We start from the raw sequence: 21,592 nt of genomic DNA on the forward strand, positions 1-21,592 counted from the left end.
CAGAATGTCAAATCGAGTTTGTTTTGTAGCTGTTTGGTTTTCCTTCCTAATTTTAGCATGGCATATCTCAAATTATGGCATATTTTATGTAATTTGTTAAGCATTAACACTCTCTCCCTTCCTCTCTCCTTCTTCCTCCCTCTCTCTCTTCCTCCCTCTCTCTCTTCCTCCCTCCCTCTATTCCTCCCTCCTTCTCCCCCTCTCTCTCTCTCTCTCTCCCTCCCCTCCCTCCCTCCCTCCCTCCCTCTAGTCCTGCTCTAATGTAGAATGCTGGACGCTGCAGTGTGATGTTGGTCTTCTGGAGAAGGGGACCAGCGCCATCCTCAAAGTGCGCTCACGCATCTGGGCTGAGACCTTCATTGAGGTACGTACTGTATGGACTGGAGATGAAACCAACCACTCTGCATACAATTGCTCCACCACATACCTTTTAATATGGCGATCGAAAACTGGATCTTGGTCATGTTCAGATGCAGAGATAAAACCAACTGCCAGAACTATTGGCCTTCTCTCAAACTCACTAGACATGTACAGTGAGGGGAAAAAAGTATTTGATCCCCTGCTGATTTTGTTCGTTTGCCCACTGACAAAGAAATGATCAGTCTATAATTTTAATGGTAGGTTTATTTGAACAGTGAGAGACAGAATAACAACAAAAAAATCCAGAAAAGCGCATGTCAAAAATGTTATAAATTGATTTGCATTTTAATGAGGGAAATAAGTATTTGACCCCTCTGCAAAACATTACTTAGTACTTGGTGGCAAAACCCTTGTTGGCAATCACAGAGGTCAGACGTATCTTGTAGTTGGCCACCAGGTTTGCACACATCTCAGGAGGGATTTAGTCCCACTCCTCTTTGCAGATCTTCTCCAAGTCATTAAGGTTTCGAGGCTGACGTTTGGCAACTCGAACCTTCAGCTCCCTCCACAGATTTTCTATGGGATTAAGGTCTGGAGACTGACTAGGCCACTCCAGGACCTTAATGTGCTTCTTCTTGAGCCACTCCTTTGTTGCCTTGGCCGTGTGTTTTGGGTCATTGTCATGCTGGAATACCCATCCACGACCCATTTTCAATGCCCTGGCTGAGGGAAGGAGGTTATCACCCAAGATTTGATGGTACATGACCCCGTCCATCGTCCCTTTGATGCGGTGAAGTTGTCCTGTCCCCTTAGCAGAAAAACACCCCCAAAGCATAATGTTTCCACCTCCATGTTTGACGGTGGGGATGGTTCTTGGGGTCATAGGCAGCATTCCTCCTCCTCCAAACACGGCGAGTTGAGTTGATGCCAAAGAGCTCGATTTTGGTCTCACCTGACCACAACACTTTCACCCAGTTCTCCTCTGAATCATTCAGATGTTCATTGGCAAACTTCAGACAGCCCTGTATACGTGCTTTCTTGAGCATGGGGACCTTGCGGGCGCTGCAGGATTTCAGTCCTTCACGGCGTAGTGTGTTACCAATTGTTTTCTTGGTGACTATGGTCCCAGCTGCCTTGAGATCATTGACAAGATCCTACCGTGTAGTTCTGGGCCGATTCCTCACCGTTCTCATGATCATTGCAACTCCACGAGGTGAGATCTTGCATGGAGCCATAGGCCGAGGGAGATTGACAGTTCTTTTGTGTTTCTTCCATTTGCGAATAATCGCACCAACTGTTGTCACCTTCTCACCAAGCTGCTTGGCGATGGTCTTGTACCCCATTCCAGCCTTGTGTAGGTCTACAATCTTGTCCCTGACACCCTTGGAGAGCTCTTTGGTCTTGGCCATGGTGGAGAGTTTGGAATCTGATTGATTGATTGCTTCTGTGGACAGGTGTCTTTTATACAGGTAACAAGCTGAGATTAGGAGCACTCCCTTTAAGAGTGTGCTCCTAATCTCAGCTCGTTACCTGTATAAAAGACACCTGGGAGCTAGAAATCTTTCTGATTGAGAGGAGGTCAAATACTTATTTCCCTCATTAAAATGCAAATCAATTTATAACATTTTTGACATGCGTTTTTCTGGATTTTTTCGTTGTTATTCTGTCTCTCACTGTTCAAATAAACCTACCATTAAAATGATAGACTGATAATTTCTTTGTCAGTGGGCAAACGTACAAAATCAGCAGGGGATCAAATACTTTTTTCCCTCACTGTAGATGCATGTTTCTACCAGATGACAATGGCACTGATTGCATGAGACGGACTGTCTCCGTTCACAGTGTCGTCTGTGTATTTTCTCATGTCAAGGTTTGGCTGAGTATAAGTGGAACGATTCCTTTAAGCATCTACAAAGAAAAAAATCAACAGTCAAAACCTCAAATTCGAGACTGTAAAAGATTAATGACCAGTCAGACTCACACATGTGATTGTGTTGACTAGATGTCAGTATTAATGCTAGGTCAGAGCTAAACTCTGCCAGTGTGCACTGTCTCAAATATTTGGCCCAAATGAAGAGAAAGCGGTAGCTAACAGGGTGTATAATCTAATTTCAATAGTCCTGTGTGTGTATTGGTCAATAGTGTTTTAGTTAGAGCTGGACGGTATCTGTCTACAGAAGCAGTTGTGAGAGACCTTACATGCAAGGCTTATGTGTGAGTGCATTGAAAATTCATTAGCTGGTAGTCGCGGTTTCTCATAGGATTGGAATGTCAGAGTTTTTTTTTTGAGAGAGACAACCGGTCTGATAATAGAGTTGCATCTCTCTGTAGCACATTATCGCCACCTACTGGACACAAATTGCATCCATTACCAGTCCACACCCTAGCCTTGCTTATGCATATACAAGCTGCGTTTTCCCAGTACTCCTACACAAATTATTTGCAGAATCACTTTGAATTTCCAATCTGATCCAGTTCCTGTTGTTTTGCTTCCATCCTCAGAGGGCATACAAAGGGTATGTGCTCGAATGCCTGGCAAGATTCAGTGTGGTCAAGATGCCCTATGCCATCTTACCCAAGGAGGTACCAAGTGGATCTAAAAAGGTAGGTCTATGTGCAATGCACCCATGTTACCAAACCACTCTATTTGTTACTGTATTGTTAGTCATGCATTACCATACAGTATGCCAAAGTTTTTTCATCACTCCGCTGTTGGGAAAATGCAAGATTCCTGAAATCACTATTATATTATAAGTGGTGGTCATTACTAATTTTTCTGCCCCCTCCTCAGGTGGTGACCCCGGTAGTGTGGAACAAGCCGGACAGTCAATACTCTGTGCCCTTGTGGATCATCATTTTGGCCATACTAGCTGGACTTCTGCTGCTGGCACTGCTGATTTACGTCTTGTACAAAGTGAGTGGTCAAGATGGTGCTGATGTTAACGTCTGGCAGAGTGGGCGGTTCCCATCTCTTACGAACTTCACATATTTGCCTTTAGAACTTAGACTTATTAGTCTCAGGCCAAACTCTGTCTAGCTCTTAGCTCAGGCTTGTAGCTCAGGCCTACATGTACGTTTGGCTGGAGAGACTAGAACCTCATTGACATATGAACATTTGAGATGTTATAAATATTATATTATATTCAGTTCTAACTTTGTCTGTCGTTTTCATTCTCCCTCCCAGCTTGGCTTCTTCAAGAGGTCGCTACCCTACGGCACGGCTATGGAGAAGGCCCAACTCAAGCCCCATGCTGTGTCTGAGGCCTAAACACCACAGAAGGATGAAAACAAACTATTTTGTTGTCGAAGAACCAAAGAAACCTACATACCCACATGATTGCAACAGAGAAACATGGTTCATTTAAAGTCCAGAGAGGATCAGACTGCAGTTGAAGAGTTAGGAAGAGGAGGAGAAAAGACCACTGGAACTCCACTGTACTGCACTAGAGGAAGAAAACCCTAAGAACTCCAAACCAAATGAATGTTTTAATTTAATATGTGTTGTTTTGTTTGTCGGTTTGGGGTCGATCACCAAGCTGAACTGGCCTTAGACTTAATGATCCTATTTGAGTTGAAGTCCAAGACTAGTGACTACAGAAGGAAGAGAATGGGAGCCGCCTATGGAAGCCGTTGATAAGCCCAGGATTGAGGAAGACGCTTGGTTTCTCCCTCCACATCTTTTAAAATAGCTTTTTCTTACTTGGATCCTTGTGAAAGATAATAATGTTTAAGTATTTTTAACTGCCTTCATTTTGGTGCTAAAAAACTGTGTGCTCAGTGCTGCAAACAGGGGATGGCCACATCTTTCTTGTGGTGTTGAGGGGAGTGAATGCCTCTCCCTTCCTTTTTGTAGCATTAAGGAATCACAGCTGATACTTTCCTCACCAAAGACCTGGAGACTGCATGATCAGGGCTTCTACCCACAGACAGATGATTGTGTCTGTCTCATGTCGCCAAACTCTCTACACTTTGACTTTTTACCTATCAAAATCTCTACCAAAGATTTTTTACGGTCTCATCTTTTGTTTTACGTAAGATGTAAGTTCATGTAAGTGCAGCCCAAGTGCTCCAGTAATGTTTGTCAGGTATAGATAGGCTCCTCTGTTCTATCTACATGGCTTCTGCCCCCTTCTGAGTGGTGGACATGCAGTACTTCGTCCAGTTGTTTTGCACTCAAAGAAAATCTACTGATGACTAACAAGATGCCAAAAACAGATAGGACACTGACTGACTGATCTTCCTTTGAGTTTGACATGAACTCTTATTGATCACGTTGTGTTGATCCATGTTTGTTGTAACAAATGAAAGCATTGTTTCAAAGTCGTCTGGGACTTGACTGGATCCACCACCATGGGCCTGTGAGATAGATCTCACTAAGAGCTTGAAACAGTGTGGTGCTTTGCCAGAACTCTGGCTGGTGACTTGTAAGCAAGGTTGTCCAGACTTTGCTTGTGCTGCAGGAGGCAGTATGGAAATTGGGTTGAAGCAAAGGCCATCCAGGTATATCCACAGCCTTGGTGTGTAATGATGTCTTGAAAGTCAATATATACCTATCATATGTTGCTGACAGAGATCAGGGAAGTTGCAGTACATTCTGAGTGGGTTGCTAGCAGGTCAGGGCTCATTCCATGTGAGTGTCAGGGAAACGGCCAAATGTCCAGTCCCTACACATTTGACCTTGATCTTACAGTGTGCTACGAGCATCTTCGCTTTGGTAAAAAATATATATATATTTGATGCCGTTATGGATAAAGAGAATTGACTATGAGAACCAGATGCACTCCCAACACAATGGTGCAGCTTCACCCAGGGACTGAATATGTGGGGTTCATTTATTTGTCATGTTTTTATGTCAATAGTCTGTGCCTGAGAGAGGTGTGTGTGTGTGTGTGTGTGTGTGTGTGCTGGACTGCATATGACATTGTGTGCATTTTCCTGTCTGTGTATGTTTTTTCGTGTGAATCAGAGAGATCTTTCCCATTGCTAAGTCCACTCCTTCCTCCCTTGCATCACTAGAGAAGGGTAGACTTGTCCAGCAGTAATGCTGATCATCGCATCACTACAACTTGTGCTCAGGATGGGTTGAGACTGCTGTTTAGGACAGCTAGGATCAGAGTAGCTATTCATTTAATGCAATAGAGAGACTACAATGCAAATGCATGTACATACATGTCAGTACTGTAAAATCAGTTTGTGCCTCTTGTAAAGGAATAGCAACTGGGCATTGGGAACAAAAATAAACTTGTTTGTACGTGCAATATTATTTACTCTGGTTTTAATATCGGTTTTAGTTTTTGCAGTTTTGTTATTTTCTTTCATTTTGTTCCAGAGGTGTTGCGTTAAACCCGTTGTATTGAACATCTAGTGATGAGTGTGAGATCTCAACCATACACAGACTACTGTGGTCGGAAGGGGTATGGTCCGATTTTTTTTTTCTCTAGGTTTTTCCACTGCACGTTTTGACAACTTACGTTTTGCCCCACTGCTATAACTAGCCAATATTTAGTATCAATATTTAGTAAAAAAACGACCTCCATCAAACCTCTGAGTTGAACTCGAGTTGGCCTATGCTTCTTGTGTGATAATGTATGTGCAGTTCAATTGTATCAGCCAACCATGGGGTTACACATCTGTTCTTATCTGTTACGCCCCCTGGGTGATATTGGTGGATTATTCTACGATTAGGCTTTTCATGAGAGCTTTATCAAGACTCATGGTGCAAAGACTGCTAATGCTACTCAGTGGATTCCCTTTACACATATAATATTGTTTTGAACAGTATTTGTATGATAGTGGTGTCCAGACTGACAATTTCAACCTAGTATTATTTATATGTTGAGGATGTTTTAAACATAATCCTCTGTGGTTACAGCAAGAAACTACACTGGGTTTATCCTTGTTTTTCTAAATGTCTTCTAGGCCCCATTTAATATTTGTTCTCCTTTTTACCAAAGTTGTAAATATATTTCTGACAAGGAGAATGTTTTTTGATCCAAAAAAAATAAATAGCTTGTTGTGAATTTTACTCTCCTCATATTGGGGAGGGGGGTGATCATTGATCATTTGTTTTATGGTTTGCATTTCCAATAAAAAATTCAATTTTTACAAACCCCTACTTCATGCTTTGATTGAATACACATCATTCTGAAAATAATTTATTTAGAAAAAATAAACTTACATGGTATGAAATGTTTTACAAATTTGTCTATGTGTTCTGGCAACATAACTGATTGCTAAACTATTTATTGTACATGAAAGTTGTATTACAAAGTGGAAAAAGGTCAAAACAAACACACCATAACTACATGCTATAGCATAGATCTACTCTACTGTATGTGCTTATGTAGACTGGTTACGCCTCGATCACACCAACAGAGTTATTGCCTTTTGGTACACCAGAAGTACATTCATTTCAAATGGAACGCTGCGTTTGCTTTGCAGCATTGCGTAGCAGAGGCAGTTGCAGTGCGTTCTGTGTGGTGCATACGTTGGATTTATCGAACGCATGTGTCAAACTGTATGTGTACACAACTTGACAAAAATGGTAGCAGAAGATGAATGTTTGTTGCACACATCCAGATGATGCTGCGTACTATTTTGCGCGAAACACTATCAGTGTGATCAAGGCATTCGCTAACAACGTCATGAAAACGATGCACGCGTCAATGGGGCAGAAGTCTGTGTGTTGTGATTCTGGATGGCCAGATAGCTAGCAACAATGACAAGAAGCTGCCATGTTTCAACTAGTTTTATCTTGTTCTTGATACCATGTCTTGTTTTGAGGTGTTTTGACTGATGTCACATCTATGCTAATATGGCAAAAATTCGCTAGCTAGCTAACCAACAACTGTAACGATCTATTTGAGAGACAAGTGCTCATTGTGCAAATGTACTTCTTTTCAATAAACATTGGAGACTAAATATAGTTTACATGTTATCAACAATCTAAGCCTACCCTGTCTCTTTTGCCCCATAGTTGTGCACACGGCGGTTTTATTGCTAAACAACCAACCCGTCTATGGCACTCACTTGTAAAACCATAAGATTATCATACAAATAGTCTGCTATACATATGATCGTATAAATAACAGCTAATGCCAAATGTCTGCACTTCTTCCTCCGGAGTGTAGTGTTGCATCACAGCACACTCCTATCAGTAACAGCAGTCACAGGACCAGCAACGTCTCTGGTAAGGCACTAGGGGTCACTAGATACTGCCAGTCGGATCCCTCTTCAGGTCCTAGTCCTGTTGATTAGCAGTCCCAACAGCTGCTTCTCTTGAATGTTCTCTGTGTTATACTGAACAGCCCAGAAACATCCACAGTCCTCCATTCTTGACACCAGACATGTACACGAGTCTATAGAAGAGCTTGCATGTGGATTAGTATGACCGTGGAGGTGTGTGTATTCCCGTGCCAACCTCTGATTCACAGGCTGTGTTATGGACAGTCTTTATACACAGAGATAGTCCTTATACACTGGTCTGGTTCAACTCTCAGCGCTCCAGTCCCCTGGACAGTTGTGTCAGTTTGCGCTGGTTGTCGATCACTTCAAAGTTCTGAACATAGTGGCGGATGTTGCTAGGATTCCGGAGAGGGAGGGACTGCTCGGAATCTGGACAAGAGACAAGGAGGGAGATTGTTTTTTAACACAACACAGAAGAGCTACATTTACTTAATCTCATTTGAAGCTCTGAGTGGAAAATGAGTTAAGCATTGACTTATTTTGTAGATGAGGCATAGCTTGTGGCATAGCTTACATGTGGACACCCGAATGGAAGGCGCCTCCAGAAACATTCTGTCTGCGAGTCCCTTCTGAGGTGAGGAAGGCACTGCAGGACAAAGAACCATAGAAAGTGAACACCATGTCCCAACATTGTCCTTATTCCATTATTTTCTACAACATTTTTCTTTTGTTGTCTTACCGTAAGGTGTGCTTCTGCACCCTCGAACTATCTTCACTGTCTTGGCAATCATGCGCTGAAACGGTGAAAAGAAAAGGTGGCTTATTAAGCCAATAGTTTACAGACAAAAAGAGAAGACATAACTTAGGTAAGAATTTGATATTTAGGCTAGACAACTCACCATTTTCTCAAAATTGACCAGTTTGTCCGTGTAGTTCTTGTTTCCCTCATGGATGAATGTCATGTCTAGAGAAACAGTTGGCAAACAGAACAACATACTGGTTCAGTATAGGGTCATATAGACTTTACTCAGGTATTGAATGTTACAGCAGGTGTTCCTCTGTAGCTCAGCTGGTAGAGCACGGCGCTTGTAACGCCAAGGTAGTGGGTTCGATCCCCGTACACAAAAAAATGTATGCACGCATGACTGTAAGTCGCTTTGGATAAAAGCGCCTGCTAAATGGCATATTATTATTATTATTTACATCTCTCACAAGAGGTTTCTAACAAAGCATTATTACCTTTGAGTAGCAGGGGCATGAAGGGGATGTAGGGAGGACTGAGCTTTGCCACAGCCAGTCTGTAGGCTCTGTGGTTACGTGACGGATCCTGACACATTAACAGAAATACACACACTTCTCCATTAGCTCTAGTTATAAAGGAAATATAGGCCAAAAAATGCACATATTACAATGGGAGGAAAACATGATTCATACACATAATGAAAATGAGGGGAAGGGATTGACAAGTGGGCTGTGATGTCACCTGTTGTTATCTATGACATTTAATAGAACACTTTGTTATAAAGCTTGTAAGTGTGCACACATGAACTCACTCACCATTAACCTCTCGTAGGCACAATAGACCCTTTTCGTCTTACTCGGCACTCTCTTTCAACAGCAACAACAACAACAACTGTTACTGTTACTCCTCTGATATCCATTTCACATATGTTATAAATAAAATAAATTGTTATTATAAGCGATCATGAAAATGTAGGTCATTGTCCCCAGCAGGCCTCACCTCCCAGGTCTTGTAAAGTCTCTGTACAGCACTGTTGCTTAGACCAAACATCACAGCAAAGAATGAGTTGAGGTTCTTCTGCTCCTTCAACCTGAAACAGGAAACACAGCCAGTAACTCAACTAAACATATACATTACCTAAATGGTTCTTAGAGCATCAGTGTCTACAGACATTACCAATATTTTAACTGGATATGAAAACATGATTTCTGCTGGTATGTTCAATATTTTTTGTATATAGTGTGTTATTGAACAAAATCACCAATATAGTATACTGCTCCATAGGGATATTTACCCCTAAGATAACATAGTCATTCATCTGCACGATACAAGGTAAACTGTGTCTTAATTTAAGTGAGACTCACATTGCGGCCATCTTGATGAACTTCTTCAGCAGCATGGCTCTCTTCACCAGGTCAGCACATAGACACACCTCCGTCACCACCCAGTACTGCACCTCGTTGAAGCGATGCACAAAACGCTCCAGGTTAGCTGTGGTGGCGCCCGGGAATTTATGTCGCCCAAATATATAGTAGACTAGTTCCACCTGGTGGGAGAAACACATTAATTTACCATCCATATGCACTGTAGCACACTAAACACAGATCCAAAGTATTTGTATGTACCCAAATATATCAAGCAACCATCCAATGGACTAAACCTACAATTTGGCATAACATTTGAACTTGACTTGAACTTGTTTTCCTTGTCAAAGAGGTATTTTGACCTCAGTGGGACAACCTGGTTAAATAAACGTTACATAAAAAGAGGTGTGTATGTCAGATGAACACGTGGCCAATACAGGAAGTAGTGTGTCAGGTGAAGAGATGACCTGATGACTGATATGATGCTGCAGTAACAGTTACCAGAGAGAGGATGACTCAGACACATGCCTGAGTGACAGACAGCGAATCCTTTAGCCCTGTTTATACCTGGTGCTAACATGTGCCCTGTGTTCGGAAAAAGTTCACATTCTGATTGTGCCCACTTTTTCAGACAGGTGTAGACGATTCAAATACATTTTGTTAACTGATTTTGATCAGATCTTACAAGTGTAATAGGACAAGATCAAGACAAGATCAGGACGAAGGACGCATGTTAGAGTTTAAACAGGGCTATTGTTGTTCTGAGACAGACTGAGACAGCTCACATCTGAGTCACCAGGCCTTGTAAAACCAGCTACCTACCACAGATGTTAGAATTTAAACAGGGCTATTATTGTTCTGAGACAGACTGAGACAGCTCACATCTGAGTCACCAGGCCTTGTAAAACCAGCTACCTACCACAGTGCATACCCACATGTGAGATAGATGTCATACCCCTAATTGACATTTACATTTGAGTCATTTAGCAGATGCTCTTATCCAGAGCGACTTACAGTAGTAGTGATTGCATACATTTTCAAACGTTTCTACCTCATTCTCACTAACTAAGCCCCTTATTCAGGGAAATGGGGCATACTGGTGATACTCAGTATTTAAAGCTGGGTAGCAAATGATTCCACACAAGCGCCCATTGCAAGCATAGACCACAGTTTCTCCACTTTTAACTCTTATGCTGCTGGTCCCAAATCCATAACTTCCACTCCACAATATTGGCACAGCTCTGGCATGGGCTCACCTCGCTTCCTTCCTTACCTCGTGCATGGCGGTAAACAGTTCCCAGTCGTAGTTGGTGAGCTGGCTGGCGATGTCCTTGGAACACATCTGCTCCAAAGTGTCAATGGTGCTTTGATCAGGACCCTGCTGCTCCTTCAGGGGCGTCTGTAAAGTGCCAGAGAACAACCACCATAAATAATGCCATGACATCACACAAATATCTATAAACGGTATGCTATGATGACTGTCTGGGGATGTTTTTGTTTGATTCACCATGCAGTGTAGTTCTTCAGTTATATATAAGTTATATATGTTCATCTCAGCAGCCATGAGAGACTATAGAGTAGGTATAGGAGTAGGTATAGATTGTAGGTGATGAGAGGAGGTTAGGACTCACAAGTTGTTCCACCTGGCTGGCAGTGCAGAGGAAGAGTTTCTCATTCAGCCCCAGGGAGGTGTAGACTGATGTGGTATCCAGCTTCAGCTGAGTCCTGTCTATGATACAGCAAATACAAATTACCTCAGAGACACACATCCCAACTTAACATCAACACTCACTGAGAGCTACACACTCACCCAATAAAACTTACCATAATCTCAATTTACATGTTACAAGACATTAACATGCACATATACAAAATCGTAAAGTTATGAATATAACTGCTCTTGCCTGAAGGAGGGAGTATTGTACCAAGTGTGTCAACTGAAAGGGAAATAATGAATATCCTGTACAGCTGTATCTTAGAAAAGGGCTTCATATTGCTTCCAGGTGAAATGGAAAAATAAAAAATAGCCACGCACCTCCCATGGAGTTCATTTTGACCAGGACGTGGTCTCCTCCTGGGTTTACCAGCGATGACATCATTTCCTGAACAGAGGTGTTCACCGGCAGCATCAGAGTGATTGACGTATGGTCTGGCCGGAAGATCTCACACAATACTAGGAGAGAAAACACAGAGACATGGGAAAGGAAGTTAAGCATTAAAGGCCCAGTGCAGTCAAAAATTTGATTGTCCTGTGTTTTATATATATTTCCACATTATGAGGTTGGAATAATACTGTGAAATTGTGAAAATAATGATAATGCCCTTTTAGTGTAAGAGCTATTTGAAAAGACCACCTGAAATGTCAGCCTGTTTCGGTGGGATGGAGTTTTGGCCTGCCTGGTGACATCACCAGGTGGTAAATTTGTTAATAGACTAATAAGAAAGAGAGCTCCAAAGCTCTCTGCCAATAACAGTTAGTTTTCACTTTTCCCCTCCCCACTCCCAGACAGTCCTAGGAAAATTCTTGCTTAAGAAATTGTTCTTTGTTAAGAAGCTATTTTTGACATTTTTAATAATTTTAAACAATCACAGTAAGGTACTTAATTTTTACACAGAAATTATTTGATATTGAGATAAAAAAAACCGGCTGCATTGGACCTTTAAAACAAAGTATAGCAACAACCATTAACATTGATCAATCTGTAAGTGCATTTCATGGTTACAGTGGGCTGCCAATGGTTAACCAATAGTTAATAAACAGTAAAGAAATAAAAGGCCAATTGTATATTTTGTGTCATTATAGAAAAGCATAGTCATTACCATGCTATTCATGACATAGTTATTATCATGCTATGGTTGACATAATATAATCTGATCCTTCAAGTTTCATGGTAGTCTCACTGACCTTTGTCCTGTGATCTGATTGGCAGACACTTCCCCACTTGCTCCTCACAACTGGAGAACCAGTCAAACTGATGGTTAAGCTAATGGAAACAAACAATAGACAGAGTAAGTCAGCCACAAGTGTGACTTTTAATTTCTCTATGTTTTTAAAATTATTTTAATGTTTTATCTTTTAGCTCCAGCAGCTCTGAAGACTAACATGCTGTGTTATAAAGGTTGGAGTTGTATTGTTTCTTCTGCTATCTCCCAATCTGTCTAAGTAAAGAGAGCCTTTAATGTGGTAATAAACAGAGATGCAGATGTATTTGTGTGTGCAAGAATGACCTTTATGAGCCTGTAATGTGGTTCAACTTACCCTTGTCAGTGACCCGTGTTCATTCTCAAGCCTGGAAAGATATTGAAAAATACAAAAATGATAGTAACCTAATTCAAATCTCAAGTCCAGATTCCATAAATACTCTTATTGGCTTGGTTACGATACTGCATAATGTCATCAATATGACTGTAAAGGAAAGCACCTGACTTTTGCTATTGTTTCACATTCCTGTGATCACAAGGCTTACATCCATCCCATACTATATTGAACTTTGACCACCATTATTCACCCTATGGGCCCAAAAGTCGTGCATTTCAGATGCACCCTGGGTAATGTGTTCCTACTCACACTCTGGTTCTCCTCCTGTCTCTGAGCTGCTCCCTCAGCATACCGGACAGACGGGAGTCACCTGCTACCTCCTCCCCCAGCCTCTGTCATGCATAGAAACACTATGTATAAACACTGAATGTATATAGTATTTTTATGGTCACAACACACATAAACAACACACAGGCCATCATTCAATACAATATACTGCACAATTTACTGTATAAAATATATATTTGGATAACATTGATATAAGGCTCTGCTATTTGTTATACTCTATAGATCATCAATAAATCTATACTACATATATAATCTATGAATATGTGTTTGGTTATAGAGAATCCCACTACCCCCCGGCCCTCACTCACCGCCAGGAAGTCTACAGCGATGGGGTCATCTTTGAGCAGCTGGCCGAACAGCGCCACCCACTGGCAAATCAGCTTCACTATCTTCTGCTTGGTGTTGAGGGCATAGGCTGCCTTCTCCAGATCTGAGCCCTCAGAAGGGTCGGCATGGTAGGTGCACTCATGGATAAGGAAGAGAACCAACCCATCTGAACAACAGCTTAACACAGCTATTCTAGATTAGACCACTGTCTGAGCTGTTGTCGACTGAAGAGACACTAGTCTGTCTCTTCAGCTTGAGGAGCTGGATGCTTTGGTTGAATTATGTTAATTCGTTTAATTTAATAACATTTAAACGTTTAATTTGTTTTCTGGTAGACAGATTCAAAATACTCCCACAAATGTTGGGTATGTGATCCTCTTAGAGACAAAATGTAAGCAAATAGAATTAGACACAACAACTTATGACATCACACAACCACCACCACCACCACCACCATCATCATCACCATCATCATAATCATCTAAAGGATATTGGTGTTGCAGGGCCGGGCAAAGCTGGCTGGAGGGCATGAAGACCCTGTGGGTTAGCAGGAAGTCACTCACACAGGGATCTGTGGGCACAGACAGAACAACACATAACTCACTAACGAGGACTAATGGCACTCTGTGTCCCTCCACTTTGTGTCCCATCCGCTTCCTCCCTGAAAAACACCACCGCAATGAGTCATCTGATGGTTTTTAGCGAGCTGACATAAAATAAATAGCCAGGAATGTGCCAGGCCTGATTCTGCCTGTTCTTTTCTGTCTTTGTTGGCTGTTTCATGTGAATGACCAAAACAAACAGTTCCCATGAAACCAGAAACTATCTTTAAAGTTTGGCTGAGGATTCAGAGGTGAAGCTACTGTTTGGTCATCCTGGTACAGTATAGTGTGTTTTAAAAGAGGAACTCCTGTTCTTTGAATTTAAAACAGTGAGAGAATGTCAGTGGTCCAGCGACATAGAGGGGTCCAGCCACTATAGTAGAGAGACGTTTGGACCCATCCAAGGCAAGCCATACAGGTTTCCTACCTATAGCATCATTGCCATTAGTATCCAGCTTCACTGTCTCAAGCAGGTGTTCTAGGATCTTCTCTGGCGTTCCAGACATCACTGTATACCTGAGCGTGTAGGAGAGGGAGTGGGAGAGGGGGGAGGCAGAGGGAGAGGGGAGGGGGAGGGAGAAGGAGAGGGGAAAGTAACAGAGGGAGAGGGGGAGGGGAGAGGCAGAGGGGAGGGGGAGGGAGAAGGAGAGGGGAAGAGGATCAGTGGGAGAGGGAGAGAGTGTAGGTATGTGTGTAGTGTGGAAAGAGTACCAGGTGGACACATTGGTTAACAGTATAAAGAGGCAGCCATTGAGCATCACATTAATTAAACTCAACATTTGCTAAAACACTTGAAGTGAGATAACAAAGCGCAGTCCATTCAACTGAACAGGGTTGAGGTCTATTTCTGTGTTGAATCAACAATAGGCAGGCAGATAACTGCCACAATTAACAACACTGTTAACTAAAACAGTGCTTGTTTCTTGCACATGTAATATTCTATAGCAAAAATGTTTGTTTACATGACATTGGTCTAAAAATGCCTTAGAGGAGTGTGTTTATTTAGGTCTTGATTAATGTATAAGTGCTTGTTTGACTGATTGTTGATATACAGTATATTCTATGAAAGGTGGGTGTGTCTTACTTGCTGCTGTTTCCTGCCCCTCCATGATTGGTTGACTCAGCCTTCTCCAGCACCAACACAGCTTTGCCATGTTCCTCCAGACGCATGGTGTTAGCTTCCACATCCTGAAACACAATGTAAACACACAGTCGTATAGACACTTTACATACAGTACACACTGTACACGTGGATACGTAGACCTTTAAGGAAATGCAATAGGCATATTTGAATCAGTGGCATGTATTCATGGATGCCAAGGGAAGCCAGCCTTCCCCAAATATTTGACCAATAAAAAATAATAATTTATAAAATAATTTATCTTTCGTCTCTCTGTGTTTTCATAATTTCCCGTCAATTCGCAAGTGGCTGAATCTCATCCGAGCGAGGGAAACAGTGCCCCTCTGTCTGTGTGTGTGTAGCCCATGTATCTGATGCTGTCTGGACAAAAAGAGTATGACACGTTGCCGCCGTAGCATTTGATTGATTGACGCCAGCAAGCATTTGGAATCTCTTGATAAAAAATAAAGAAAAAAAAGAATAAAGGAATGAGCCAATCAGCGTTGAGCTGAGCTCAACTGTGCGTTGTCCTTGTGCAGCAAAACGCCCCCAAGGGAGGCCAGTTTGGATTTGGCTTCACACCAATCAAATCACATTCTAAGCAAAATCTCATAAATGTCAGAAAACGTGTCTGTTTCTGGTCTGCTTGTGTTGATATCCTGCAGTACCTAGCTTGCTAAATCGGCCCTTTCCTAAGACATGGATGGAGATGGGGATTTGGATTTGTCGTTTTGTCTTAATTCTCTGTACAGGCCAATGATTATGATGGCGATTCTGATCTAACCATAAATTCATATATTGTACCACTGGCCTGAGATGATTGAAGTTCAATATGTAGCCTATATGTAGCCTAGTAGGCTCACATTAACTAGCTAGCTAACTTAGCTGGTTCATTGTTTCCCATGCAAGGAAGTTAGGCTAGCAAGCATTTTAGCTAGGTAGCCATGAAAACAAAAGCTAAAAGCGTACTGTATGACAAAGCTTTAGATGGTTTTTCCAACATGAAAGAGAGGAGGATGGCATACTAGTCTACAAATAGGGTGAGTAATTATTTTTTTTTACTTGCGCGCAAGCAAGCACACACACACACACACACACACACACACACACACACACACACACACACACACACACACACACACACACACACACACACACACACACACACACACACACACACACACACACACACACACAGAGAAATCAGTACCATGGACAGCCACATGATATTTAGCAACATTGATTGAACTAAATAGTTTTTGGTATCTTTAAGTTTGTTTTCAGTGTATTAAATTAAGCATACTGTATATAGCCTTGTTGATTTGATGATGTTTAAATGTTTAAGTTGAATTTGTTACATGCAATATTTGCTTTGTCGACTTCACCGGACAGATGTTGCTCTCCGGTTTTGTGATGAAACAAACGTATGTATAGTTTAATTTATTCCGCCACTGTGTGACTGTTGTCTTTTTGTTGTCACAGCCTTACTGTATATCATGGTGGTGTATGAACAAATGGGTTATAGAGCAAACAACGCAAATATCACAACATAGGTTTTAATATGTCTTTTTTACTGGCTTGGCTTGGCTTCCCCAGTGATTTTACCCACGCACCGCTACTGATTTGAATAGAGTATGTACTGTACACAAAAGCAGGTTGTGATCAAAGAGGATGTGTATCTACTTTACATGCAGTACACACACATCAGTATGTATACGATACGTACACAACTTCAGTCTGTGACCAAACTTACCTTGAGGATGCGTATGAAGTCCTGTTTGTCGACTCGTAGGAAGTGGCAGTTGTCCTCTCTCAGGATTATGGTGGCTGCTCTGGGAGCATCGTTCACTAGGGCCAGCTGCCCAAAGTCCTCTCCCTCATGTAGCGTTGTCACCAGACCCTGCATCACACACACACACAGACACACACACACACACACACACACACACAAAGTATAACTATGTAAGTGCGACCAAAAGGCACCTTAACAGCTTCTACCCCCAAGCCATAAGACTGCTGAACAGTTAATCAAATGGCCACCCAGACTATTTACATTGACTCCCTTTATTATTTATTTATTTATCTTAATTGTTTTACACTGCCTTCCTTGCACTGGCTCTATGCACACTCACTAGACTCTACCCACACACTCACACATACTACACTGACACTCCAACACACACGCACTAGACTCTACCCACACACTCACACATACTACACTGACACTCCAACACACACGCACTAGACTCTACCCACACATAGACACACTTTGACACTTGAAATACGCTGCTGGTACTCTGTTTATTATATATCCTGATTGCCTAGTCACTTCTACCCCTACCCACATGTACATACTGTATTACCTGAACTACCTCGTACTACTGCACATTGACTCAGTACTGGTACTCCTTGTATACAGCCTCGCTGTTTTTATTGTGTTACTATTTCCTTTTTTATTTAGACATTTTTTGTCTTACTTTTTAACTCTGCACTGTTGGGAATGGGCTCGTAAGTAAGCATTTCACTGTAAAGTCTACACCTGTTGTATTCGGTGCATGTGACCAACAACATTTTATTTGATTAACTGTAAGTACAGTGTGAATACAGTTCAAATTCTCTATATCCAAATATTAATCTATAGTGTGTATACTAAAGAATTGTACACAATTAAGATAACTGGGGTAATGGCCTTACCTTTCCATGTGTGATGACATTGACAGAGCCCTTCCAGATGATGTACCATGAAGTGCCTTTGTCTCCCTGACTGAACACTGAGAAACACAAAGACACACAGAGAATCAGGATTCACATCAGTCTCAACAGTCAGTCAGCTCTCTACCAGACAAGGATGTAGGCACGGTGCTTCACAGGTAATGCTGTCCCAAAGGACACTAAGTCCAATCAAAATGAAAGGCTGGGAGGCAAAATGCTGGTGATCTGTATTTTTTCCCCAATGTTCACAAAGGTGCACATGGCATTTTCAGTTGACGTTTCAGTGTTTCAGTGAGCTCTGCGGACAGACAGATTTCTCTGACAATCTAATGGACTGATTGTCCAAGATAAAGGTTTCAGTAGGTTTTACATCAGTGGCAGAAATAATTTGTTCTGCCTGATGGACAGGTTTGTTGTATACTGCAGTGAGGGGGAGGATGGTAACAGAGACAGAGCGTCTGTAACACTGTGGTGGTGATGTGGGCCCGGTGAGGCTCTCTTTCTCTCTCTCGCCCACCACAGTTCAAACAAACATCACAGAGGACTATGAAACACTATGACACTCACAGACTGTGCCTGCCTTGGCATGGGACTCAAACATCAGCACTGCTGCCAACTCCTTACGGACCTACAGGAGGAAGAAGGAAAGGAAATGAGACAGGATTAAACAGGGAGAGGTGAGAGGGAGGGGCAGTGTAAAGCCTTAGCGCTACAGGACATACAGTAGGGCTGCTTCCTGCTCTCGGACCCAGATGAAACTTATTCCTGGACTAAAGATCACTTCAATCACTTTCGATACTCCATTGAGCATTGCTTTTGCAGTCAAAAGTTTGGACACACCTACTCATTCAAGGGTTTTTCTTTATTTTTTCCTATTTTCTACATTGTAGAATAATAGTGAAGACATCAAAACTATGAAATAACACATATGGAATCATGTAGTAACCCAAAAAGTGTTAAACAAATCAAAATATATTTTATATTTGAGATTCTTCAAAGTAGCCACCCTTTGCCTTGATGACAGCTTTGCAAACTCTTGGCATTCTCTCAACCAGCTTCATGAGGAATGCTTTTCCAACAGTCTTGAAGGAGTTCCCACATATGCTGAGCACTTGTTGGCTGCTTTTCCTTAACTCTGCGGTCCAACTCATCCCAAACCATCTCAATTGGGTTGAGGTCGGGTGATTGTGGAGGCCAGGTCATCTGATGCAGCATTCCATCACTATCCTTGGTCAAATAGCCCTTACACAGCCTGGAGGTGTGTTTTGGGTCATTGTGCTATTGAAAAACAAATGAACCCACTAAGTGCAAACCAGATTGGATGGCGTTTCGCTGCAGTATGCTATGGTAGCCATGCTGGTTAAGTGTGCCTTGAATTCTAAATAAATCACAGACAGTGTCAACAGCAAAGCACCCCCACACCATCACACCTCCTCCTCCATGATTCACGGTGGGAACCACACATGCAGAGATAATCCGTTCACCTACTCTGCGTCTCACAAAGAAACAGCGGTTGGAACCAGAAATTTTGAATTTGGACTCATCAGACCAAATGACAGATTTACACAGGTCTAATGTCCATTGCTCAAGCAAGTCTCTTCTTCTTATTGGTGTCCTTTAGTAGTGGTTTCTTTGCAGCAATTCGACCATGAAGGCCTGATTCATGCAGTCTCCCCTGAACAGTTGATGTTGAGATGTGTATGTTACTTGAACTCTGTGAAGCATTTATTTGGGCTGCAATCTGAGGTGCAGTTAAGGCAAAATAACTTATCGTCTGCAGCAGAGGTAACTCTGGGTCTTCCTTTCCTGTGGCGGTCCTCATGAGAGCCAGTTTCATCATAGCGCTTGATGGTTTTTGCAACTGCACTTGAAGAAAGTTTCAAAGTTCTTTAAATTTTCCGGATTGACTGACCTTCATGTCTTAAAGTAATGATGGACTGCCGTTTCTCTTTGCTTATTTGAGCTGTTCTTGCCATAATATGGACTTGGTCTTTTACCAAATAGGGCTATCTTCTGTATACCACCCCTACCTTGTCACAACACAACCAAACATGTTTCAAGCAGACCACCATAGTCCCTGCGCCCAAGAACACTAAGAAAACCTGCCTAAATGACTACCAACCCGTAGCACTCACGTCTGTAGCCATGAAGTGCTTTGAAAGGCTGGTCATGGCTCACATCAACACCATTATCCAAGAAACCCTAGACCCACTCCAATTTGCATACCGCCCCAACAGATCCACAGATGATGCAATCTCTATTGCACTCCACACTGCCCTTTCCCACTTGGACAAGAGGAACACCTACATGAGAATGCTATTCATTGACTACAGCTCAGCGTTCAACGCCATAGTGCCCTAAAAGCTCATAACTAATCTAAGGACCCTGGGACTAAACACCTCCCTCTGCAACTGGATCCTGGACTTCCTGACGGGCCGCCCCCAGGTGGTAAGGGTAGGTAACAACACATCTGCCACGCTGATCCTCAACACAGGGGCCCCTCAGGGGTGCGTGCTCAGTCCCCTCCTGTACTCCCTGTTCACCCATGACTGCATGGCCAGGCCAGGCACGACTCCAACACCATCATTACGTTTGCAGACGACACAGCAGTGGTAGGCCTGATCACCGACAACGATGAGACAGCCTATAGGGAGGAGGTCAGAGACCTGGCCGTGTGGTGCCAGGATAACAACCTCTCTGTCAATGTGATCAAGACAAAAAGATGATTGTGGACTACAGGAAAAAAAGAGGACTGAGCACGCCCCCATTCTCATTGACGGGGCTGTAGTGGAACAGGTTGAGAGCTTCAAGTTCCTTGGTGTCCACATCACCAACAAACTATCATGGTCCAAACACACCAAGACAGTCGTGAAGAGGGCACGACAAAGCCTATTCCCCCTCAGGAGACTGAAATGATTTGGCATGGGTCCTCAGATCCTCAAAAAGATCTACTGCTGCACCATCGAGAGATCCTGACTGGTTGCATCACCGCCTGGTATGGCAACTGCTTGGCCTCTGACCGCAAGGCACTACAGAGGGTAGTGCGTACGGCCCAGTACATCACTGGGGCCAAGCTTCCTGCCATCCAGGACCTCTATACCAGGCGGTGTCAGAGGAAGGCCCTAAAAATTGTCAAAGACTCCAGCCACCCTAGTCATAGACTGTTCTCTCTGCTACCGCACGGCAAGCGGTACCGGAGCGCCAAGTCTAGGTCCAAAAGGCTTCTAAACAGCTTCTACCCCCAAACCATAAGACTCCTGAACAGCTAATCATGGCTACCCAGACTATTTGCACTCTCCACCCCACCCCACCCCACCCCAACCCCTCTTTTACGCTGCTGCTACTCTATGCATAGTCACTTTAACTCTACCCATGTACATGTTACCTCAATTACCTCTACTAATCGGTGTCCCCGCACATTGACTCTGTACCGGTACCCCCTGTATATAGCCTCCCTACTGTTATTTTATTTTACTGCTGCTCTTTAATTTTTTTATTATTTAGTTTTTTACTTAACCTGTTTTTTATTTTTTATTTTTTAAACTGCATTGTTGGTTAAGGGCTTGTAAGTAA

The 21,592-nt window shown here is 42.5% G+C and overlaps 2 protein-coding genes across 2 annotated transcripts in view; one reads left to right on the forward strand and one right to left on the reverse strand.

The window, feature by feature from the left end:
- LOC311149337 (integrin alpha-5-like) overlaps positions 1–3,639 on the forward strand; it is a 41,762-nt gene extending 38,123 nt beyond the window's left edge. Inside the window, exons 27-30 of the mRNA XM_084186493.1 lie at positions 251–364; positions 2,863–2,964; positions 3,152–3,274; positions 3,545–3,639. Coding sequence (XP_084042619.1) covers positions 251–364; positions 2,863–2,964; positions 3,152–3,274; positions 3,545–3,628 — 423 coding nt within the window. The 3' untranslated portion in view covers positions 3,629–3,639. The remainder of the gene's footprint in view (positions 1–250; positions 365–2,862; positions 2,965–3,151; positions 3,275–3,544) is intronic.
- Positions 3,640–7,783: 4,144 nt separating this feature from the next.
- Positions 7,784–21,592, reverse strand: part of LOC311149338 (rap guanine nucleotide exchange factor 3-like) — a gene marked incomplete at its 5' end in the record, with an annotated part of 43,449 nt that continues 29,640 nt past the window's right edge. Inside the window, 21 exons of the mRNA XM_084186494.1 lie at positions 7,784–7,974; positions 8,120–8,191; positions 8,285–8,339; positions 8,445–8,509; positions 8,785–8,872; positions 9,103–9,153; positions 9,287–9,377; positions 9,652–9,833; positions 10,925–11,050; positions 11,283–11,380; positions 11,687–11,824; positions 12,557–12,635; positions 12,911–12,941; positions 13,220–13,302; positions 13,567–13,688; positions 14,034–14,156; positions 14,615–14,703; positions 15,272–15,375; positions 17,061–17,207; positions 18,002–18,078; positions 18,587–18,647. Coding sequence (XP_084042620.1) covers positions 7,856–7,974; positions 8,120–8,191; positions 8,285–8,339; positions 8,445–8,509; positions 8,785–8,872; positions 9,103–9,153; positions 9,287–9,377; positions 9,652–9,833; positions 10,925–11,050; positions 11,283–11,380; positions 11,687–11,824; positions 12,557–12,635; positions 12,911–12,941; positions 13,220–13,302; positions 13,567–13,688; positions 14,034–14,156; positions 14,615–14,703; positions 15,272–15,375; positions 17,061–17,207; positions 18,002–18,078; positions 18,587–18,647 — 2,001 coding nt within the window. The 3' untranslated portion in view covers positions 7,784–7,855. The remainder of the gene's footprint in view (positions 7,975–8,119; positions 8,192–8,284; positions 8,340–8,444; positions 8,510–8,784; positions 8,873–9,102; positions 9,154–9,286; positions 9,378–9,651; positions 9,834–10,924; positions 11,051–11,282; positions 11,381–11,686; positions 11,825–12,556; positions 12,636–12,910; positions 12,942–13,219; positions 13,303–13,566; positions 13,689–14,033; positions 14,157–14,614; positions 14,704–15,271; positions 15,376–17,060; positions 17,208–18,001; positions 18,079–18,586; positions 18,648–21,592) is intronic.

This window comes from Coregonus lavaretus (genome assembly GCF_964263955.1).
Source record: "Coregonus lavaretus genome assembly, chromosome: 22".
NCBI lineage: Eukaryota > Metazoa > Chordata > Actinopteri > Salmoniformes > Salmonidae > Coregonus > Coregonus lavaretus.